The 26102-nt window shown below is 36.4% G+C and overlaps 1 protein-coding gene across 2 annotated transcripts in view; it reads left to right on the top strand.

The window, feature by feature from the left end:
- The window catches only part of tnk2b (tyrosine kinase, non-receptor, 2b), a 98306-nt gene that overhangs the window by 12241 nt on the left and 59963 nt on the right, over positions 1 to 26102 (top strand). The window contains exon 1 of one of the 2 annotated variants that reach the window (XM_048164552.1): positions 17118 to 17495. The exons of the other annotated variant lie outside the window; for it this stretch is intronic. Within the exon in view, the coding sequence (XP_048020509.1) occupies positions 17442 to 17495 (54 nt within the window). The 5' untranslated portion in view covers positions 17118 to 17441. Of the gene's footprint in view, positions 1 to 17117; positions 17496 to 26102 lie in introns of those variants that run through there. 2 annotated transcript variants of the gene reach the window in all.

Genomic DNA, 26102 nt, shown 5'->3' with positions numbered 1-26102 from the left:
TCAGGTAGGCTGTGAAAAAAAACTTCTGTGATGTCTCAAGCTCATCATGATATATGAAACATACAGAAAAATTTTATTACAATATAAAATAATGGTTTTATATTATACTTTAAAATATAATGTATTTCTGTGATGCAAAGAGTCTGAATATAGGCTTTTAGTTTAAAAGCATGCACATTTGGAGAAATATAGGATTCTCATATGTTTATGTCAATTTTCTATACAGAGGAGTTATTTTTTATTTAATATTCATTGTTATCTCTATGAGCGCTGGTGTTTGCAATTCATACTGCAGCCGGAGGGCGCTCTGTGCATTTTAGTCCACAAATTCACCTAAGAAGAAGACGATATTCCATGAATGGTGTTTACCAATTCATACTACAGCCGGAGGGCGCTAAAGAAACAAAAACTCACTTAAAACTTATCAATAGAAGAAAACAAACAGGAATTTACTGAATGTCTTCCAGAGATCGCTAACCATGGCTTTTTCATCCAGATAAACAATTTTCAAGGCAATAAATACACGATTGAGATGATGAATGCATGTGTTGTCTCTGAATTTGCCTGTGAATAGCGCTGGCTCCGTGGGTGTGGCCGCATTAGTGGGTAATGAGCTGAATCACGGACTTCTGACATGGCTCTCGTTTCATACAGATTACATAAACACAGAATGTTTGTTTTCGATTTGACTTGCACGATTTAAAACCTGACATTTCAACGTTTTGTTAGACATAAGTATGAATTTTTTGTGATTAGTATTCACTAAGTTACACTTCATTTTCTGAGAACTATCAGATTGGACTTCGTTCAGAGGGAGATGAGAGATCACGCATCATGTTAGTTTTCTTTATTTTACAAAAAGCACAACATTTTGTTTTTACTCTGAGTGTATACAAATAAAAGGAGATATTCTATAGTTTCAATTGATGTATTACTTATGTTTCTATGACAAAAAATGACGGAGTATTTTAAGTCTGTTTTGCTGCAATGTGAAAAAAAACCTGCAAAACGCGCCGGCGCGTTTTTAGACCTCAGAGTGTTAACTGCAGGTAGAAGCAATGAGCTCCTGGAAAAATGAATTGCATATTAACAATAATTAGGATATATAGAAATTTGGGAATGTGCATGTTAATCCAGCTGATAGCGTCTTCTGAAGTCCTCGCAGGAGTTGGCGCCATCTCTTCAAAGGTGTTGGTTATAAGGTGTTGCTCTAGTTGATTAGCAATTTGTTCATTTGTGTTAGATGATAGGATGTGTTTTTTTTGTTTGTTTTTTTTAATCATGTTGAGTGCTCATTGCGCAACAGTTTTCTCTTTGCGCTCGTGCACACTGCAGTCTTCACATGGACGAGCGCTTCTATCTATTGCTGTTGCGGCCGGAGACTCTATTTGTTCCAGTGAAATCACAAACAAAATGCACATAAATGTGTCCCCGCTCTTGATTTACAATCACTGATGAACATCTTTGGTTTTAATGAGGAAAAAAATAAAATAACACGAGGGCAGATTAGAACCCAGAACCTCTGGCACACTGAACAAAAATTCTACTCCTCGTCCATCAGGACATTGTAATATTAGATGCCGATCAAACTATTAGTAGTAGATGTAAGGACAAAACTATAATATTAAACATGAGGTCTATGTCAATAAATTTTGTGCATTAATTATTGTAATGATACAATAACAATACCCCCCCCCCCCCCCCAACACATTCCTGTCCAACCCACCTTTTAAAACAAAGTTATGCCACTGTACCCACAGTAAACACAGTAAACACAGTAAACAAAACAATGTTTCCTAGTAGAGACAACTGCTAAAATCAAACCAGAAAAGAAACAAATACACTTACATGTTATTGTCCACTTCTGATGCTTGACTGCTTCTCAGATGCTTGCCGGTGATCATCTTTAGCTTCAGCGCATGCAGCTCCTACAGCAGTGCATGACAATAATAACTATTATTGGGACTGTCATATTACATAACTAGGGGTGTAATGATGCAGTCATGTCATGATTCGATACAAATCGCGATAATGAACTCACAATACGATACGATAATGATCACAATATTTCAAGCCAAAAGTAAAGGAGAGGATTATTATTATTATTATTATTATTATTATTATTATTATTATTGTTATTGTTATTGTTGTTATTGTTATTGTTATTGTTATTGTTATTGTTATTGTTGTTGTTGTTGTTGTTATTGTTATTGTTGTTGTTATTGTTGTTATTGTTGTTGTTGTTATTGTTATTGTTATTATTATTATTTTTTACTTTTTTTTTTTTTTTTTTTAATCAGGACCCACAAATATTCCCCAATTGCATTGTTATACATTATAATCAACATTATACTGTGTATATAGTAGTTTAATGTAGTAATGTCACTGAAACTTTTACTCACACAATACTCCAGTCCACTAGATGGTGCGCACGCAGCGGATGTGTCTTTCCGCACTCATGGCCAAAGGAGTATACTTTCCCAGGTGAAAAAATGAAAAGTACTTTTCTATAATGTACTTAAAGTGCTCTATTTTTGTGCACAAATTTTGTACTTAATATACTAAAAAATCTTCTTTAGTACTTCTTAAGATAATCTTAAGAACATCTAAGTGTACTCAACTGTGATATTTTGAGACACCATAAAATATGAACTAAAATGTGCTTTTAATAAACTACCTCTGTATTTAAAAAATGTATTTAGTTACCACTTGTAGCACACTTTGGGTTCAAGTGTACTATAAGTGGCAACTAAATACTGTTTTTGGATAATCTTTTACCATTTCAAAGTGTATCCGATTCCACACTTTAGGTTTTCGTAGACTGTTAAAGGTTTAAATAGGATCATGGAAAATTAAACTTAAATCTGTCACAAGGGTGGTTGGATTTATTCACGCACAAAATGTTTATTAAAAGCTTCTTTCTTTTCACAGTTTTATTTACAGCATTATTATAATAGGCTGTATATTAACTTATTGGGAGAAAACCGGTAGTTTTATGTAAAATCAGACATTGAGCACCCCCATATAGCCAAAGTGGCATGATCCTCGTCGCATAACATCTCTGCGAAGATTCGACTGTGATATGGGTAGTTGAATTAGGCTCCTCCTATCGAAGCATCGAATCTTTAACTATTTAGGGTCACCCCTAACTGAAACCATGGTATTGTGGCAGAAATGTGGGAAATTCATATTGAAATGTATTATATTATTAATGTAGACAATAAATGTATTAGAGTTATGGAATATAATTGTTACAGTATTTTTGTTAATAGGGTATAGCAGTTTTTGTGCATTTGTATTATACTAATGTTACTTTTTACCATGGTATTGAGGTTCAATGCATGTGCGTCATTTTACCTGTGGTTAACATGATCCAAAAATCTATGGAAGACCAAATTTTACCCTGTAAAAATTAGGTTGTGTTAATTTTTACAGATGTTAACTGTTTTTGTTAATGAACATACATTTACATCTGCCTTAGGGTGTACTCACACTAGGCACGGTTGCCTTGAACCGAGCCCGAGCGATTGACCCCACTCCCCCGCTGGCCCGCACTCACATTGCGCTTAACGTTCCAGGCCGAAGCACGCTTGTTGCATATACAATGCAACTTTTTGTATAGAAGAAAACAAGAAGAAATGCAAAGGTACTGCCCAATAGATTTTTCATTTATGCTGCGCGGCGATTTTCAGTTGCACATATCAGAGGATTATTACGAAGGCAGCTGACTTAATGGGGGGTGGGGCATGGAGGAAAACGAAACATCAAGCCCTGCTTAAATTATTCACTTTCATTTCACAATTTGATACGAAATATGTTGTTGTTTTTTTTGTTTTGTTTTTGTTTGTTGTGCTGCCCCATTTGTTCATTTTAGTATTTCATTCAATTTAAATAATTATTAGGTTTTCGTCAACTCACAAACTCCCAGAGGTTTACAAACCCTGAACTGAGATTTTAGTGCAACAACCTCTGTCTTACTAAGGATCTATTTTTAGAATGACGGTCTCCAGTGATCAGCAGTGTCTGGTTGACACCCAACTTTAGGACAGGCTTAGCTGTGATTCTGTGTGTTTCACAGGTGTGAGGGCCTGTGTGTGTGTGTGTGTGTGTGTGTGTGTGTGTGTGTGTGTGTGTGTGTGTGTGTGTGTGTTTTCAAGTGTGAAACACAGCACATATTTATACTATACCATAATATAACATATTTATATTTTTGGATGGAATTGGCCACATTATAAATGTACAAATGTTTTATATAACATAGTAACAAAGCACCAAATCACATGTAAGATGTATAGATTTTCTTAAAGACCTTTTACAGCTTAACATTTGTGAGAAGATTTTTTTTTCTGGAAAAAACAAAAAAATAGTCTTCCAATCTCTTTGAATAAACTCTTCTCAGCTCTGGGCTTCTTTTTACTTGTTTTAGACTTGTTTCATTTTTCTTTGCTGCCTCCTGTACAGCAGTCATCCATTATCCACTATTTGTTGTGCTAAAAATACTTAGTAGTTCTTTAGTAGTTTGGTTAATAAAGAAGTGACTCCCTTAATTTTTCAATCTCACAACTGAATTTTGAGAGTGAGTCTGCTTATGTGCTGTGCGCAGTTAGTGTGTAGCCCGGTTGACATGAGGCATGCTTTGCAGGTTTTTCATTCCTGTCATTCACTAATGTTAGGGCTGTCAAGCTTTCTCAGGTCAGGGAAAAAAGGGGTGTTGAAGGGCTCTGGAGTGCAACTAAACACTGGCAATAGAATGAACTATGATTTTTTTATGTATCTTACACATGATTTGGTGCTTTGCTGCTGTTGGTTTCATATTAAGTCCATAAAGCTCATTTGCAGTAGTAACCCTGGACAGATCACTTCTTGTTTGTCTGTCATTTATAGCACATTGCTTATAGTCTGTCAGTCACTCTGACTGTCTCACTGCCCTCAAGCGTGATGCAGCTGGATGCCATCATTCCAGGCTCAGTGGATTTGTTTGACCCCAGGATACACCTGGGTCACCCTGTCCCCTCCACTCTTCACCAGAGATCAGTAATCCTCTCGCCTCGCATACCCTCTTAAACCACACCTGTTAAATATACACACCCACGCTGCCTTGATGCCAGTCTGGCTTACATGGCTGCACGAGGCTTTCTAGAAAGATGCCACAAAAGCAGAGATTAGTCATCCTGCATACACACTCACAATGTGTGCGTTTATCCTGGATTCCTATCCCATGCACTCCTGTCTGTGGCTGAAGGTAACTGTAAATCTTTCTAGGAAGTAAGGATAATGGGGCCGTGTTAGGGCTATCATGGTTTGCTAAATTTTTTTTTTTGTTTTGTTTTTAAGTCATTTATTTTAAGAATGGATTTTATACCTTGATGACCTATTTTATCATACTTATGCATACTTTTATTACTTGCAGTGAATTTATTAATATACTGTATTTCTAGTCTAGTCTATTTTATATTTTCACTTTGGTTGTTTTTATGATATATACTTTAGGTTCCTATGTTTTTTTGTTTTGTTTCTGAATTTCTGTTTTTCTGAATTCTGTTATTAATATTAATAAAACTTTATCATTAAAATTGTCTATTCAAAATAATTGACATTTTAACCATATCTTCAATCAAATTAAATCATTACATTTAATTACAACATTGCATGACTTATCAAATAAAATGCAGCAATAGAGAGCGTCACAGTATAGTCCAAATCCAAAACAAAAATTAAAAACCAGTTAAGTACAAACCTTGCACTGCAACCGATTCTAAAGATTTCATTGGTCATTTAAAGTCGTCATGAAATCAAAATTGACCCTTTTTACTTTGTTAGTGCATATTACTAGTCTTGTGTTGAACAATTAATCCGTGCAAGTTAATACACAGAAAAAAATTGTTTGTCGTGGTAATCTTTAATCAAAATCTGAAAAGTTACCTCTGGTCTGGAATGGCGTTCCTTCTCTGATGACGTCAGTTTGACAGCTCGGGTTGAAAACGCTTAAACCACTCCTCTCCAACCATAAGTCTGCTATGAGTGAGAGATGGAAAGGAGGAGCACTAAGGTAAAAGCCTTCCCTCTATTCAATATTCCATTTCACTTGGAAATACGTCACAACACTGGAGAAAAGTCGTTTGCAACTTCCGATTCACAGGGACTTTAATTTGTCAGTCACTGAAAAACATACTAACCACTAACCTTAACCTTAGTATAACATTGGTAGCACATCCTTTACTGTTTATCGCAATTAGATCCATCCATGATTTTTCTGAAGTCTGTACTTTTCTTAACAGTTTTGATTTGACCAATGAAATCAGCTGCGGGGCGGGCTTTGTGCATAACTGGTTTGAGGGGGGAAAAAATTAAGCTAATCACAGCCATGCTTAGATTAGTACAACAATATAACAGAAATCTTGCTTATGTGGTTTTAGAGACCAGGAATGTTGTAACATGGGGTTAGTTGTAACACCGTCAGTTTAATTGGATACCAGAAGCATTCTGGAAGCAATTTTTTGTACTTGACTTTCATTCACGTAGTAGGTTCCATTTTTATTTGTTGCAGACAAATATGGGAACTATGGAAGCTTACATCATGGTATAAAAAAAATGTAAAAGATAATTGTGACTTTCTCACAATTCCGTCTTTTTTTTTTTTATCACAAATGCGTGATATAATCACAAGATAAAAATGATCAGATATAAACAATCTGGCAATTTTGACTTTTTTTCTCAATTGCGTGTTTATATCCATCGCTTTTCGAGATGTATACTTGCTATCATAAGCCAAGACCACTTTGTAAGACCCACACTGCATGTAACCACTGAGCTATTTATTGGTTGAAACGACAAGATCATATCGTACAGCGAAACATTTAGTAGAAAAGACGAAAAGACATTTCATTCATAGAATTTAAACTTATCAGTCTACTATATCATACAAGTTTTAAAAGCATAAATATACATATCAAATGTAGTATTTTAGTTGACAGTACTCTTGACAAAGCTCTGATTTCTGAGACTGAGACGGTAGCGTGGCTATTTGATTTGCGGCTGCAATCATTTTACAGTACACAATCTGCAGTCTTTGACCCCCCCCCCCCCCCCCCAAATTCAAGTTCACGTAAATGCCTCTCTCCGCTGCGGCTGTCAGTCATTTTCCATTCAGCATTCAAACATCATGTCACATTCGGTTATGACAGTCAAAATGATAAAACTCTCTCCAAGAAGATTCAATGTTTCTATTATTATATTTGATCTGTAGATAAAGGTCTATGGTTTTACATAAAAAAAGGTCTATGATTTTGCGTTCTAAATCATGTCATCTTTCTTCCAGGTGTCTGTCAGATCACAACACGAGTACAGAGCACCATGAATTGTTCTTCACACGCACAGTGATTTGAAATTTAAAACTGTTAAAAGAAAAGGCTCAAACTATTGCTTAAATATATAATACACCATGCGTCAATATCTTTTCCCTTTGTGCCTTGAACTTTTTAAAGTGGAGCGCTGCGCACTGTGACTCCATGGTGCTTCATTCTGCGTACGGGATGTGCATAAGCACTTTGCCTCTCTGTATTAGAGCCTTTCATATTATAATACTTCTGCGCAATGAAAGATTGTTAATAGCCTTTTTTGTTCTGTCCTATCATTTGTTGCTGCCTCGTTAAAAAGCTGTGCTGTAAATCCACTTTTTTTTTTTTTTTTTTTTTTTTTTTTTTTTTTTTGGATGTAGCGTCTAATGAACAATCTGTAGTGTTTATATTTTGACTGGCTGTATGATCTGAAAGCATTATTTGATTTTGAGCCTAAGATGGTTTTGAGGCTGCAGTTTGATTTTTGCCAGAAGAAAATGGGTGATTCTATAATATAGAATATTTTTATTTATTGGCCTTACAGGTAAAAAAAAAAATAAAAAATAAAATAAATAAATAAATAAATAAATAATATATATATATATATATATATATATATATATATATATATATATATATATATATATATATATATATATATATATATATATATATATATATATATATATATATATGTAGAAAATGAATCTCCATTGTAACATGCAGCCTCTGGAAATCAGATTTCATGTGTGTGTGGCTGTTGTATTAGTCTTTACGTATCTATAACAGTACCTGTTTAGCATGCAGGTCAGACTATAGGCTCTAAATCCATTTTCCATACCTGTGTGAGTGATCATGTGGAATATCATATAGCCTTGTTTTAAAGCTTGATCTGAGAGAATGCTTAGAAGCACCATGGTGATGGATGGTAACATACACCCACTTTCTCTCTTTCTCATCGCTCTCAACTTTCTTTCATCTTTTCCCTTTATTTCAGCAGCTACTATCTTGGTATCGGGTGACGAGTTCATGTGGTGTTGAGCAAAGAGCTGTGTAACTAGGTTTTTTTGTTAAATAATTGTGACTTTGATCATGTCATTAAAAATGGTTTGTTCTGTAAGGCCATGTCCTACTCTAAATCAGTTAATTTACACCCAGCCTGTTGATTCAAAGTGAAACCTAGTACTGGGCTTGTGTGGTGGTGATTTTGTCTATGAATGAAGGCAGTGTAGGGGTGAACGCTAGTCTGTGTGTCATATTGACGTGTGCGGTTATGGCCCGGCAGCAGGAGAATATCCCCTAACAGTGGGTGGGGGAGGAGGGTATGTGAGTGAAGTGGGATTTAATGACATTGCTGTTGATGCTTCAGCCATCTGCTCAGAGAGAGTGAGTCCTGATGCAAACAAAGCTTAGAAACACCGAAAGCGACAGATGAGAAAAGTGACCTGGCACTAATACAGACGGTTCTTTAACCATTTGACGCATACGATCACACCGATGTGATCAGTCTTGGCTGTCTTGGTGTGATTAGAACGTTCAGCGCATCACGTGATCAAATGCCAAATTCAAATATGCTTGCACGCTTTGGCTGGCGCTAAAATATGCTTGCGCGCTTTTCATATCACACATATGCAGTGTTTTCAACCACATAAGGTTTATTTTTAGGTTTCAGACATTTAAATACATGAGTACTAATAAAATAATATATTTAGATTTTGTAAAATACACAATGTCTATAGAAGTGGAAATAACAACCCTTTCCGTTATAATTAGACGACACTTTTATTCATATCAGATACACATTGTGTAAGTAACTTTAAAGCTTACTCTATTCTTCCCTAGTTCACCGACTCACTTTCATGTATTTCGGGTGAAGTGGATGAATTCACATGTTGTAAATTCAAAAGATCCGATTCTCTGTGCAGCACAAACTAAAATGGCGGCGTCCATCGTGCATGCAGCTCAACTAACGCGATCGCTATAAAGGTGTTTAACTCTCTGAGGTCTGAAAACGCGCCGGCGCGTTTTGCAGGTTTTTTTTCACATTGCAGCAAAACAGACTTAAAATACTGTCATTTTTTTGTCATAGAGACATAAGTAATATATCAATTGAAACTAAAGAATATCTTCTTTTATTTATATACACTCAGAGTAAAAACTAAATGTTGTGCTTTTTGTAAAATAAAGAAAACTAACATGATGCGTGATTTCTCCTCTCCCTCTGAACGAAGTCCAATCTGATAGTTCTCAGAAAATGAACTGTAACTTAGTGAATACTAATCACAGAAAAATTACACTTATGTCTAAAAAAATGTTTAGATGTCAGGTTTTAAATCATGTAAGTCAAATCGAAAACAAACCTTCTGTGTTTATGTAATCTGTATGAAAAGAGAGCCATGTCAGAAGTCCGTGATTCAGCTCATTATCCGCTAATGCGGCCACGCCCACGGAGCCAGCGCTATTCAGACGCAAATTCAGAGGCAATACATGCATTCATCGTCTCAATCGTGTATTTATTGTCTTGAAAAGTGTTTATCTGGATGTAAAAGTCATGGTTAGCGAGCTCTAGAAGACATGCAGTTAGTTCCTGTTTTCTTTTCTTCTATAGATGAATTTTAGATGAGTTTTTGTTTCTTTAGCGCCCTCCGGCTGCAGTATGAATTGGAAACTCCATTCATGGAACAGCCTCTTCTTCTTTTAGATGAATTTGTGGACTAAAAATGCACAGAGAGCGCCCTCCGACTTCAAGTATGAATTGAAAACACCAGCGCTCATAGTAATGACAATGAATATTAAATAAATATAACTCCTTTGTATAGAAAATTGACATAAGCATATGAGAATCCAATATTTCTCCAAATGTGCATGCTTTTAAACTAAAAGCCTATATTCAGACTCTTTGCATCACAGAAATACATTATATTTTATAATATAAATATATTATTATTATAGTATAATATAAAACCATTATTTTATATTGTAGTAATATTTTTCTGTATGTTTCATATATCATGATGAGCTTGAGACATCACAGAAGGTTTTTTCACAGCCTACCTGACTGAAATGCCTCATTAATATGCAAGTCATTTCAGCTCATTACTATGCAATTCTATTCATTACTATGCAATTCACGCCTCCACGCATACTGTGTTTCTTGGCAAAAAGTGTCTTACAAAAACTAAATCAGTATATTGTTTTATATGAAAGAGTAGGCAGCATAAGTTTTACATAATTTTGAAGCAAAAACTCTAGTCTACAACCTCCAATACCCTAAAGTATTGTAAACACAGATTTACTATACTTTTTTTGGCCTTATTTCAGTGACTTAAGTTTTTTTGTTTTTTCAATAACCACGCATAAATGTTATTCCTTCAAAAACACAAACATGTACATACATGTTCCTCACATATTATTGTAGCCTAGTTTGTGCTGAATACAGTGTAATGACACTTTTTCCATTAATATGTTTATGAACAACTGAAAAAAGCACAAATGTCAGGGCATGTCAAAACTTCTCCAGGCCCCAAATCAGCCTCAGACTCCAGAGGGTTAAACAGCAAAACACATCCACTTGCACATATTTGACAATCGGAATATCAGATATTTCATCCTATAGTTAACACATTTATGAATATTTTGAATAAAAAAGGAAAAATGTAATAAAAGCAGATCATCAGTCATACAGCGCTGTGGTTTGTTCACGTGACAAGCAATGACGCGTCACCATGGAAACAAAGTGATACGTTCTAAATAACGGTCACCTTAAACTCACGCTGGGGGCTCAGACAGAATATTTTAAACTTGCGTGCGAAAGGGTTAAAGGGTTAGTTCACCCAAAAATGAAAATTCTGTCATTTATTACTCATCCTCATGCTGTTCCACACCCGTAAGACCTTTGTTAATCTTCGGGATGCAAATTAAAATATTTTTGTTTAGGGATGCACCGATCCGATATTCAGATCGGTATCGGCTCCGATACTGCCATTTTTGCCGGATCGGATATCGGCCGGACGGGACCGATCCAAATCCGATACTGTGCGTGTACTAATCTGTGTTATTGTTAAGCTCCACAAAAGGCACAAAAACATTAAAAAGCACCATAAAGTTTCTGTGCACTATATTCCAAGTGTTCTGAAGCCATTCCATAGTTTAATTTGAAGTACAGATAAATATTTAAGTCGTTAAATTAAAGTTCATGTAAATGCCTCCCTCCGCTGCGGCTGTCAGTCATTCTCCATTCAGCATTCAGTATGCGTGTCGCGTTCGGTTACGACAGTCAACACAATGAAACTCTCCGAGATGAATCAATGTTTCTATTATCATACTTAATCAAGATACCGGTAATACAGTACGCATCAATATATCTTCACTAGTTTGTGCTTTGAACTTTTCACTGCGGAGCGCTGCCGCTGCGCGCTGTGACTCCATGATGCTTCAAGCGCATCATTCTGCACACGGGATGCGCATAAGCGCTTTGTGCCGCTCTGTATGGAGCCGTTCATATTATAATACTTTTGCACAATGAAAGATTGTTAATAGCATTTTTTGTTCTGTCCTATCTATCATATGTTGCTGCATCAGTTTAATTTTTATATTTTAATTATAAGACATTTAATAGCTTCTGATTTCATATTTATTCACTTATATGATAAACAAATAGGCCTAGGCTATGCATTTATTTATATTATTAAAAGAAAGTATTATGAAAAAAAGTTAAACAAAAGTCTGCGTCACTTTTCAGTTTTTATTTTTCATCTCATCTCAACACTTTTTGAGGATCGTGAGTGAACGCGATCATCTCTTCCTCTTTACTACTTTACAGAAGGAAATAAACATGAATGAATATCAAAAAATGTTGAAAGTTGCAGTAGTTTACCGAAATCTGTATCACGTCAGTTCAATCAGTGTTGTAAAGTAAAATGGACAAACTGGGTGTGTGTAATCAAACGCATCGTTTTCATTTTGTTCTGGAGACTGAACTCGCCCTCTTGCGGCCACACTGGAGCACACTCACCACCTACTGGACAGGGGTGGGAATTACAGTTACAAGCAACATCAGCCTCAGTAATCTGTCAAAATGACGGACAGGCTGCAGATTTTTTCCGTCACTGCTAAAAAAAAATTCCATCAATGACGGAAAATTTTCGGTTAACGCGACCTTTGAAATTATATATTATATAAATGCCACACTACCGCCGGTTACACTACACGACCGCGGTGGTGCGGTTGTCATGCCGACCGTCACAGCCCTAAGTGAGGCATACAGTTTATTAGGTCATTTAGCACTTTTCTTATAACTTGAATATCGGATCGGTATCGGCCGATACTTAATCCCAGGTATCGGAAGCGAAAAAGGCGGATCGGTGCATCCCTATTTTTGTTGAAATCCGATGGCTCCGTGAGGCCTGCATAGGGAGCAATGACATTTCCACTCAAGATCCATAAAGGTACTAAAAACATATTTAAATCACTTTATTTGAGTACAGTGGTTCAATATTAATATTATAAAGTGACGAGAATATTTTTAGTGCACCAAAAAAACAAAATAATGACTTATATAGTGATGGCCAATTTCAAAACACTGCTTCAGGAAGCTTTGGAGCTTTATGAATCAGCGTGTCGAATCAGCGGTTCAGAGCGCCAGAGTCACGTGATTTCAGCAGTTTGGCGGTTTGACGCGATCCGAATCATGATTCGACACAGAAGAATCATAACGCTCCGAAGCTTCCTACACCAGAAGTTATCATAACGCCAGAGGTTTCGTCTGAATTGAACGTGTTTCTACTTTCACATGCAAATGACTTGTCACACTTATGATAAGAATGGTCAGCATCAATTCTAGTAGACTACAACATCATTGCGCTTTTGAAACGGTCTGTTTTCCCCAGCTATCGTTAGCCGAAGCTGTGTGTGAATGAGGCGCAGCTACAGAGTGTGAGTTGCTCCATCTCACAGGCAGCCTCAGAGGGAGAGAAATTCTCCAGTAACGTACAGAAACAGAATTGATCACGTCAGAGCTTATCTAACGCAGGCTAGTATAATAATTTAGCTGCTGGGCTCATTACCAGGTTTTGGTACCCGTGCCTACCTGTAGCCTAAAGTACAGCTGGTTGAAGGCTCGCACACCCCGTCCGTGTGTAAAACGGCATGTGTGAGTGACTTGAGTGCTTGAAAACAGCAGGCCACTAGTGCGCACCCGCCAAACGCGTTTTTCCGCGCCCACGGCCAAAGTTGTATAGGCTACTTTGAAAGGCTCGCGCGCAAGACTGTATGCCAGTGTAATGGCAATCACGTCTACCTATTAATCGGCCTAATTTGCAGCACAATCGGCCAATGCCGATGAATTAAAAAATGCCAAAAATCAGCATTTAATTAGTTATTGTAATGAATTACTCGTTGACTCCATTAGCGGTTAGTAAATTAGACTTGCTGACAAGATGTTTACATGAATGCATGTGTAGTTAAAGATACACAAGTTTTGTTGTACAAATATTTTAATTGAAATATATAACACTAAATGGTTGAATAAGTCTAGTCAATACAGATAATTCTTTGCTCACTTTCTGTATATAAGAGGGTGAATTCATGGTGATTGGGACACATTTTGCTATTGAGATGACTGGGAAAGTGTGCTAATAAACCTGAATTCACCCCTATATATTTTTCATACTGCTAACTACACATTGCAAAGTTTCTGTATTGACAACCATATTTAAATTCATGATTAAATTTGATAGACAGTAATAACCATAACCATGTGATAAAGCTCACATCTCCAAAAATAGTTCTTTGGCTGAACATGATTCAATCATGGACAGTGGTTCCACGTGATTGAAACAAGTAAAACCAAATAGAATCAACCGTGTACAACTAACTAGAATCAATGGTGTTCATTTAATTTGAATGAATGGTTTTAGTTTAAAGGTGCTACAGAGGATGTTTTGTTTTATACATTTTTGCAATATTACTTGAAACTGTCTATACTAACTGATAAGACTATTCATTAGGTCCACTGAAAGAAATAACATTAATATACATCATCTGTGCATGAGATAGGGCCTTAACTTCAGCCAATCGTTTACGCGATGATCGGTCCTCTGGCTTGGCAATCACTGCCATTACGTTCCTTGTGAGAGACGTGCACGGATTGGCCCTCTGGCTTGTCAATCACTGCCATGACGTTCCTTGTAAGAGACGTGCACGGCTGCGCACTCCAGTAACTTTCCACACTCCACAGGCGCCGCATGCAGTGTTTTTGTCAGGAGACAGGAATAACAACTGCAGATTATGAGTTACCTGCGGTGAGTCCGACATAATGAAACCACTAACACGACACAGCGAATGCCGGTGGTAAACACTCGTGTTCCAATACTCGTGCACGAGTTTTGGGAGTCGTTCCCTCAAAATGAGCTGTGAAGAGGGGGGTTGTTCTTACGCATGCGCTCATTTTAAAAAACTCAGTAACAGTCTTTGGTTTCTCAGTCGACGAAAAGATCCTCTGTAGCACCTTTAACTTAAATAAATGGTTTTCATTTAAATTGCCATTGAAATAATGCTTCCTGTTTAGTCCCGTGACTTACATAAACTAAGTATAACTTTTCTTTACACGTACAATGTTTGGTGTTGACATTCCAAAAGTGATACTGGTTTTACCCCGACCACTACCATAGTGGTGACTTTTATTATTAAAGCAATTTGAATTTTTGTTAGCAGGTCCTCAACCCAATCACAAGCTCCACACTTTACCACAATGTTAACCCCCCAAACACTAACATAACAAACTTTTAAATACCAACATAATAGAACATTAAACAAGTCTCCCCATTTTCTGTTATTTCATGTTATTTCAAAATGAAAACATCAAGTCAAAGAGTAACAGTTTCAAGTCAATTTAACATGAAGCAATCACATTTGAACTAGAAACCATGATACAATTGTGTTAAATCACAATTGTTTAAATAAAGTGAATACCATCCAAAAATCATTTTTTTGAGTGTAAACAAATTGAAAAATTTGCACACTTCAGATGTTTGCGCACAGAAATTGTCTTGAAAACATCATGTAATTACTCTACCGCCTTCCTGTAACGTTATACATAAATCATGTAACGGTTCATATTTTTACTTGCACATACGATTTAGCTAGTTTTAATTTTTTATTAATTTTACTTTCTATGCTATTGCTATATCCAACCGAACTACAAACTTTCCAGCGATGTCTGTGAAAAATGAATGTGCGCTCCACAAGCTCACGCATCTGTGCCGCTGCACGCTCAATCCACTCTGCGTTTTGCTTATCAGCTCGCACACAGCAGCTATATAGTCATAAATAGTTAATCTGTTTAACATTCTATTAATTCGATAAATTTACTTCCTAGACATCCTTCTGTGATATATCTATTCTCCTCTCTGTTTCTTTGTCACAAGCACTGTACTGTACATGCTGTGTGGTATCCTTTTGTTGGTATCGGAGCATTTTAATGAGTATGAGTACACAAGCACAGTATTGGGCCCTATACCGATACTGGTATCTGTGCATCCCTAGTATCAAGACAAGTAATTATTGAGAAAGAGAGAGGCTTTTTGCATGATTTGCATGATGTAAATCATGCATTCCTACTTACTACCCAAAGCAACACTGTTTTAGTATTTCATGTAGTTTAGCATGTAGATAGGACCAATAATGGGCAGGGTAGTCACAGGCCAGCAAACGGTCTCAGCCTTCCCTTAGCGAACAACTGTTTTATACCCCTGAGATGGGTCGAAAAAGAACTGCACTGAAGAATCGTGGGAAGGAGTATGATTTTTAAGAGCACTTACTGGCATCCTGTAGGCCAGTTGTTGAACAGATAGTTGGGGTGGTTTCAAATGAGCTTTCCTTGGGAAGGCAAAATCCAAGTATTTACATATGAAAACTTCTTGATGGCTGAGAGAGAAACGGAGAGAAATAGAGAGGTGGCTTGTCTGTTTGTCTGTGTTGGCTGTCAGAGGAACAGAGTGTACTGTATTGTTCACACCTCGGTGGAAAATGTTTCTCTCATAGCTTACAGCACTGAGACTGCAGGGTTCATGTGGCACTGACAATTCTGTAATGAGGAAAACATCACACAGGGTACCTAGTCGAAATGCCCTAGACAGAAAAAATTTACCTGGATGTACATTATGCTAACTCCAGTCTCCAGATGTTCTGGGGAAATCTGCATTAATAAGGAGCGCTGTAAGCTGACACAGCAGCTGTTTTGGTATCCTAGTTAAGACTTTGCCTCACAGGGTCAGATGAGCGAAGACCGCTGGTTGGGTGGGCTGAAAAACAGCAGATTGGCCACACATTAAGCCTGCTCAGAGAGAGTGTGGAGAGATTAGGAGACAGGAGGAAGCAAACGGACTACCCTTCACCTCCCTATTCATTCATCCATCTAATGCATGGACTATGGGCTCCCAGATGGCCCTGATTTTTGTCTCTCCCTCGCCGTCTATTACTCTCTCTCTCGAACACACTCGCCTGCTGGATTAAAGCCTCTTCATCAAGCAGTGCCTGTGTGCGTTCTGATTGGATGAGAGCCTTAAGCCCACTGCTCACTGGTGAGTGCACTTGATGAGGTAGCCACTGTTGTCGGGGGCGACCACTCACTGCAGCAGTGGAGACCGGCAGCCAGGGCTTAAAGAAGGAGGGGAAAGAAAAGGAGGGAGAAATTGGAGGAGAAAACATGACAACAATAACAAGGGATTAACCCATGGCATCAGGACTCCATCAAAAAAAACTCTCATCGCACACAGCTGTTTGGGAAAGGAAAAGAGGGAGGGATGGAGCGTTTCAGATGAAGGAGCTCAATTGAAAAACAGCTCGGTGAGAGAGAATGTGCGATCTGCTTTGTACACAATAGAGTTGGGAAATGCTTATGGATGTGATGGACTGACTCCTCTAACTGGTAGTGTGGCATCAAACAAATACACACTGACCAGATATCAGGGAACCAGGAGCAGCAGCCTGTTATGAGCAAAAATCAGTGGTGTCACCTGTGTGGAGAGGATCAGGCCACATCCATGTCGATTTGAACTGGATTGCGGACAAGCAAAGCAGCTGGACTCTTCGTTTGACCTTAACATGGGGGACTTGGCAGGATACCAGCGTCTGTTCAGCGATTGCGATGAGGACGAGGTATTACAGACTATCTAGATAACTGATAACAGTTTTGCTGCTGTTATTTATTTGCTGAATATTTATTATTAGTATTTTAATTTGTTAATGTCCCTTACACATTTTAGCTTATTTCAGCTTATTATCTGTACAGTAAGAATTGCATGCGCAAAGGTGGATAAACACTAACCACTAAGTAGGCACTCACACTTCTGGTAAGTGTGTCAGTGTGTCTGTAAGATGTTACAGTAACCCACATGTGGATGAAATGTGATGTGATGTGTGGTACTCCGATTAGTGTGGTTGTGGGTGCCCTAAATTTTCCTTTCCCTGTCTTGCACAAACAGGTATTTGGTCAATGAGCATGTGAAATGAACAAGACTGTGTTCTACTGTTGTTGTTGTTGTTTGTTAGTCTGAACAACAGTGTGTTGCATCTGTGTGTTTACATGGCATTTTTTGCTCAACTACGCTTGCCATGGTGGGTGGGTGTGTGTGTATATATATGTATATATACTGTGTGTGTGTGTGTATATATATGTGTGTATATATATATATATATATATATATATATATATATATATATATATATATATATATATATATATATATATATATATATATATATATATATATATATATACAGTCCAGTCCAAAAGTTTGGAACCACTAAGATTTGTAATGTTTTTAAAAGAAGTTTCGTCTGCTCCCCAAGGCTAAATTTATTTAATTAAAAATACAGTAAAAAACAGTAATATTGTGAAATATTATTACAATTTAAAATAACTGTTTTCTATTTGAATATATTTCACAAAGTAATTTATTCCTGTGATGGCAAAGCTGAATTTTCAGCATCATTACTCCAGTCTTCAGTGTCACATGATCCTTCAGAAATCATTCTAATGCTGATCTGCTGCTCAAGAAACATTTAATGTATACAATTGTACAAAATATTTGTGTACAATATTTTTTTTCAGGATTATTTGATGAATAGAAAGTGCAAAAGAACAGTGTTTATCTGAAATCTAATCTTTTGTAACATTATAAATGTCTTTATTGCCACTTTTGATTGATTTAATGCATCCTTGCTGAATAAAAGTATTCATTTCTTTAATTTCTTTTCAAAAAAATAAAAATAAAAATTCTTACTGACCCCAAACTTTTGAACGGTAGTGTATAATGCTACAGAAGCTTTGTATTTCAGATAAATGCTGTTCTTTTGAACTTTCTATTCATCAAGGAATCCTGAAAAAAAAAGTACACAACTGTTTTCAACATTGAAAATAATCATAAATGTTTATTGAGCAGCAAATCAGCATATTAGAATGATTTCTGAAGGATCATGTGACACTGAAGACTGGAGTAACGATGCTGAAAATTCAGCTTTGCATCACAGGAATAAATTACTTTGTCAAATATATTTAAATAGTACACAGTTATTTTAAATTGTAATAATATTTCACAATATTACTGTTTTTTACTGCATTTTTAATTAAATAAATGTAGCCTTGGTGAGCAGACGAAACTTCTTTTAAAAACATTAAAAATCTTAGTGGTTCCAAACTTTTGGACTGTACTATATATATATATATAGGGATGGGTACCGAACTCAATACTTTTTAGGTACCGACCGAATTGCCTCGATACTATCGAGTATTGAAAAGTGTCTTGTCATTGGGTACCAAATTTCGATACCTCAGAACGGAGCGGGGGAGAGGGGGCGGGGAAATGCTTTCGCCGTCTCGTTGAGCAAGTAATAACATTGCACTACGTTATTTATATCTAAATATATAAACTATGCACGCGAGAGAGCCCCTATGTGCGATCAGCGGTTTCACTTTCAGTTTATCTTCGAAAAGGACGGTTCACTACAGATACTGTGAACAGCAAACCGAAGTGTCGCACTGTCTGCAGCAACAGCGGGACGCGCAATGTTTTTAGACAAGTTATGGACAGGTACAACACAGAGCAGCGTTACATCAGTGTTCGTTCCTCAAGTCTATGGAAACACGCGACCGGTTCGTGACAAGCTCTGGCTCCAGAATGTGAACAATTCTGGTGGAAAAGGGGTATCAATGTCCTCCTGATACTGCCATACCGTGGTTAATCCGCGGGTCGGTCCAAGTAATAAAAAAATAAAATAAACATTCCAATTAATTGCGGGCGGATGAGAGACGAATCATTAATGTGTTAATTTTAGTAAAGACAAGGAGCTGTCATTTCACGGTAAGACACAACGAACGTGCGTCACTCTTACTTTCACTTTGAACTGAATGTATTTCTCTTCACTTAACAGCTTTGACTAAAAATATACACAAGCTTAACTAACAAATTATATAATTAAATCCAGCAATGATGTAAGGAAACATTAACAGTTTTAAGGGAGTAAAGCCTGTTTTTAGGCTAAGGAAATTAAATTAAGCCAAATAAGAACTTTAATTTTAAATAGATGTTAATTTATAAGCAGCCTACTTCAGTGTGATGAGTTACCATATCATCATGCTTAACACTGAGAATTTTAATAATTGTAATGTGATGATAAAATGCAGATAATCTGATAAATCAGAGAATATCATCGGACGGTTGACTTTGTCTTTGTTAAAGTTGCACAATGAACATGGGTTGGAGCTCTTTATTTTGAACTCTCAAAGTACACCAAATTGATGAATTTATCATTAAAATGTACAAAATTTTCTATATATTTGAAGAAGAGCAACAAAAACAATTGCTGAGTAATTAAAAAAGATCTTCAGTGAGCCTCACATACTGAATTTTGCATTGAAAACTGAAGTTTATTAAAATGCTATTTGCACTAATTTGTGTTAATTTTAATTTGTGCTTTTTTTATTCCTTTGTGCAGAGGCTCAGGAGATGAGTCTTTGAGTCTGTAAAAAAAAGTCAACAAACTTAAAATATAAAACCAAAGATTTTTTGAGGTAATGTAATCTTGTTAAAACAGATTTGATAAAAATGGTATCGAAAAAGGTATCGTTCAGGAATCGGTATCGAAGTCAAGGTATTGGTATCGTCTCGGTATCGAAAAATTTTGAATGATACCCAGCCCTGTACATACATATATACACAGTTGTGGTCAGAATTATTGGTACCCTTGATAAATATGATCATAGATGACTGTAAAAATCTTCCTTGTTTATCCTTTTGATCTTTAATTCATAAAATTAGCAAAAATCTAACCTTTCATTAAAGGAAAAGAATTGAAAAGTGGGGGTGTTTGATAGAATCCATGATACCATGTATCTGAACAAGATGTCCAGGACCTCCAGCAAAAAAATAGGCCCACAACATTAAAGATCCAGCAGTATATTTAACTGTGGGCATGGGGTACTTTTTATATATGTGTGCACCAAACACATCTGGTGGGTTTGCTGCCAAAAAGCTCTTTTTTTTTTTTTTTTTTTTTTTTTTTTTTTTTTAAGTTTTATCTGACCATAGAATCTGTTCCCGTTTGAAGTTCCAGTCTTGTCTGACAACTGAATATGCTGGAGATTGTTTCTGGGTGAGAGCAGAGGATTTTTCTTGAAACCCTCCTAAACAACTTGTGGGGATGCTGATTGATCATATTTTTTTTTTAGGCTTTCTGAGACTCAAGACTCAACTATTCTCTGTAATTCTCCTTGGATCCTTGGAGAGTTTTTGGCCACTCAAACTTTCCTCCTCACTGCACATTAGGACGATTTAGACACACGTCCTCTTCCAGGCAGATTTGTTACGTCTTTGTTGATTGGAACTTCTTAATTATTGCCCTGATAGTGGAAATGGGGATTTTCAATTTTTGGTTGTTTTCTTACAGCCACTTTCTATTTTGTGAAGTTCAACAGTCTTTTGCTGCACATCAGAATTATATTCTTTGGTTTTACTCATTGTGATGAATGATTAACGGAATTTGGCCTTTGTGTTTCCTCATGTTTATACTCCTGTGGAACAGAAAGTCATGGCTGGACAATTTCATGTTCATGATCACACTGGTGTGCTAAAAAAATGTAAATATGAATGGGAATATACTTCAGAGATATTTTACTCATAAGAATTTCTAGGGGTGCCAATAGTTGTTATGGAGAGAAACATTAATTCATAAAATTAGCAAATAAAACAATGTAGATTTATTTTTATAATCATCTTTGATCATATTTACCAAGGGTGCCAATAATTCTGACTACAACTGTGTGTGTGTGTGTGTGTGTGTGTGTGTGTGTGTGTGTGTGTGTGTGTGTGTGTGGATCTGCCCTCGACTAAAGATTTTTCTAGTCGACCAGTAGTCATTCATGTAAGCCATTAGGCTGAGGTATGTGTGTGTGTAAGTAAAACAATGAAGACAATAAGTATGTGTTTTCTGCTCTCGGTCTCAGTGAACAAACATGAACCATAACTCATCGTATACTTGCCTCACAAACACGAGAAATATATATATATAAAAAGCTTGGAATTTCTACTTTTAAACAAGCCAATTTAAATGGAAAATAAAAATTCTCGGATCCACTAGTCCACTAGTGTGGAGATGGCGAGTCGGCATCGTTGACTTAATCTCTGCAGCTGAAAACGCAGAAAACATTATCAATAAATTATTGAAATGTTTAGACAGTCTCCTTTGCTGTTGTTTCAAGATTACGTTTGCCGGTGCGCTGAGGCAAGCTTTATGCGTGCGTTTGAGCACTGATTAGGCTATATAGAAGATTAAGGCTCATTATTAAGATTAATTACAGCTTTTTAATATAAATGCGTGTTTAGTCGACTAATGGCTTAAATGAACGACTACTGGTCGACTAGAAAAATCTTTAGTCGAGGGCAGCCCTAAACAATAGTTGCCCCCTTAAATTGATTTTCCAGTGTTTTTTTTTTTTTTTTTTTTTTACCTTTTATAAATACTTAAAAAAAAAAAAAATGTTTTAAATAAAAAAGGTTCAATAGAGAACTATGTAATGATTGTAAAAATGAAGTGATACTTTTGAATATTAAACTAAAACCACCAGTAGGTGGCAGTAAGTCACTGTCTTAGTAAGTGAGTTGAGTCATTAATTTGTATTTATGAATGGGTCATTGAATCATTTACTCTTATGATTCATTCAGAGCCGCAGATTCATTCAGGAAACACTGCTGCGTGTTGCTGTTCTTCTTGGCTTTCGTTGGAACTATTATTTCGTTGCAAAATTGAGCAAACAACACTGACTACTCCAGTCAGTACTCCATTTAAAATGTTTATCACTTAATATTACCCTTTTTTTATTGAACTGTTATATAAAATCAATGTCACATTTACAATCGTGTGGATATTTGGGGAAAAATTGCATTCTTGCTTGTATAATCTATTATCAACATTAAAAACAAGAACTCACAGGGTTTTTGTATTGAAGAGAGTTTGAGTCTTAAATCAACTTCTATGCACAGCCTGTGTTTATAGGCTATTTGTTCTTCATGGTAGTAAGTGCTAAATCCCCACTTTTACAAAGGTGCATTGTTTAGAATGGCAGTAATGTAGCGCGGTTTGTTAAGAGAGCATACTCGGCATGCAACATATTTGCATGCTGCTTGTGTGGATTCCGTCAGTTTTGACCACAAAAGATTGGATGTCATGTATTTACAACATTTTGCCTGTTAGAAATACATGCTTTTAATGTTATTTTAAGGTGGGGTAGAATTAAATGATAGGGCTAGGTATTGACACAATTTTCACGATTTCATTCGATTTCTATTCACATTCTTGCAATTCGATATTAATTATTTTGGATGTAGTATATCAGATATAGTACATGGCAAATTTTCTAGAGGAGAAAAATCTCTCAACTAATGCTCTAAACTACACATGGGTGTCAGTTGGTACTACATTACTATAATATTGAAGGTCAAAATTAACTTATTTATATACAAACACTTAAATTACACTCGATGTCTTTTATATTTCTAACTCCAGTTCGTTTTTGTGTGTGTATGTGTGCGCGTGTGTGTTTGTTAACACTGTTTCTCTGTCTGTTTCTCTATGACCTCATCCACCCCTTGAGAGACGCAGATGATGTTTCAGTCCTGCGGAAACTAAAATGACTTCACACATCTGTCATCAGTTTTTTTTTTTTTTTTGTCTTTTGACTATTTTGTCTTTGGCTATTTCTCCTTCAGTTATCACCCTATATTTTTTCACCCCATTTCCTGTTTTTGTCTTTTACCTCTGAGCTTTGATTCTGTAAAATTTCCATCAAATTGCCAGAGCACTTTCTGTGTGAATGCAGGACAAAATTCAGTACTCTTATGCCGAATCAGACCCAAATACCTTCACTGGGATTAATCCCAGCATCTGTGTAAACAGTGCAATCCCTATAACTATAAAATAATAACTATAACTGCGAATGAGACTATGGAACTACTCACTATCCATGCAGATGATTAAATAAAGCACCCAAATACATTAGTGTTACTATAAGCTAGGGCTGTATTGGCAAGGGCTTCACGATGCCGAAGGGCTTCATGATGATATCATATCATGATACATGGGTCACAATATATTGCGAAAATGGTTCTGAGTCTGACTGTTCCCTTCTGTAGCTCGAGTTATGGCATCGTCCGCTCTGAGACCGTGACGTGAGCACTGCCTCGACCGCACAAAACGCTTCAAACAACAAGAGAAAGCGGCAGTTGCACTGTGATTCCACTTGGCGCGTCCTGTGTAAAACTGCCTTTAGACGAGCTGCCTTTTCTCCTAACTCCCGTGTTACAGTAGGCTCTGCTATAAACAATAATGTACTGTAGTCAACTCAAAAGTTGTTTTCGAGTGTCTACTATATTTTGAGAACTTAAATTATTTTATATTTTGTATTTTATATATTTTTAGTTGTATCGATTTCTGCACAGCCCTACTGTAAGCAGTGCAGTTGTTTACGGGAGGTCAACACAAAAAAGAAAAAGCAGGACACTTTGTTTTTACGAGACTGTCCAGGATGTGTGTGAATAAAAGCACAGAAGATGAGAAAGCTCTGGCAGTGTGAATGAACAGAATCTTGCAATGCTAGAAGAGTTAGCTAAACAACTTTTCTGGAGATATTTAAAGCTGCAGTCTGCGATTTTTTTTTTTTTTTTTTTTTTTTTTTTTTTTTTTTTTTTTTTTTTTTTTTTCCCTCTTTGTCGCCATCTCTTGTTTGAAACCTGCAATTGCAGTCATGTGGAACAGTTATCTGTACGTGCGTTGTGCCTCGGCACAGCTCTCAGCGCAGATGAATCTAATGTTTGCTGTCAGTCACCGCACCGTTGTGGATACTGTACTTCAGAATCAGATTCTACATCTTGAAAGTATGACCAATATAAGAATTTTCACTGGAAAATATCATCTGAGCAAGTAACATTTCTGCCACTTTTGTTCTGACCAAATCGTGCTGCCAATGATGATTAAATCTAACAATGGCTTAGCTCGGTTCACGTCAAACCTTGCAAATTATTATTACTGTTATACTTTGCTCTCAAATTGTTAATGTTAACAACATCAGCATTGCGTGACTTTGTATTTAGTGTGTATTAGAGTTACCTGTAGATTTCAATTTCTGTAGCCACTCCACAGTCCAAGTCTTTTGCTTTTTGACTACGAGTGAATCTCCAGTTGTCACTGATGATTGTCATTTAGACCTTTCTGGATTACAATCCACCATCAAAATAAGTTTAATTATTTCAGCTGCTGTGAGAACAGGCTATAAATGATCCGCTATCCGCTGCGTCCTCACGTGATAAATCCGATTAGCCTGGACTCCTTCCTTTGTTTACGGACGTGATGTAATGACGCACAGAGGAACTGCTGCATGCTCAAATTTCCCGCGGAATCCACCATGTCGCTCTTATTATAAAACATTATTACAAGCTTACCGTTGTGAATCAAGCTAAGATAATGAGATGGTTTTGAACACTGGCTGCTTATGTACTTGCTCAAAAATTGATTTTGGATAATTTTTAATCAAAAAAAGTTATGGACTGCAGCTTTAAGAAGGAAAATATATAATATATAAGGATATTATTGTGTGAAGGATAGGATATAAGGATAGCATTCTGTGTGAAGGAGACTACATTACAGGGGAATTGTTGAGTTTGTCTGTGAGGACAACTCATAGAAATTGTTAAAGTGTTAATCTTGCCATTAAAAGGAGTAACTGTAATTAATTTTACATTCTGCTGTAGATTCAGTACTTTCACTTTCTTGTTTGATCCAATGAAATCCCTGTGAATAAAATCAAGTCATTTATTGCAGAATGTTCAGAATGTTGTTTCTCTATGAAATACTGTATGGAAGTTATAAGAACTTTTATGGATATTTTTTTCACATCTCTAAAGCTATGTGCTGGAGAATTGAGCTGCATATTCAGTATCAATTACAAAGCTGAATTGAAGCATGTAAACAGAAGCATGTGTTGTCTTTTTTAGCTGTGTTCAATTTTTTTTTTTTTTTTTCTTTTTTTCTTCTGTCTGCATGATATTTCCAGATGAACATGCTTGACATTAGAGAAGATTATGGCTTTTTCATCTGAATTCTGGAGCAGAGTTCATACTCTGGAGTCCCTTCAACAGTGTATGCGAAAATAAAGCAATATCTGTCATATTGATTTAACTGATTTGTGAGTAAATGTAAAGTATCTTCTAGGTC

This window comes from Megalobrama amblycephala, linkage group LG17, assembly GCF_018812025.1.
Source record: "Megalobrama amblycephala isolate DHTTF-2021 linkage group LG17, ASM1881202v1, whole genome shotgun sequence".
NCBI lineage: Eukaryota > Metazoa > Chordata > Actinopteri > Cypriniformes > Xenocyprididae > Megalobrama > Megalobrama amblycephala.
This window is presented reverse-complemented; position numbering and strand designations above follow the sequence as displayed.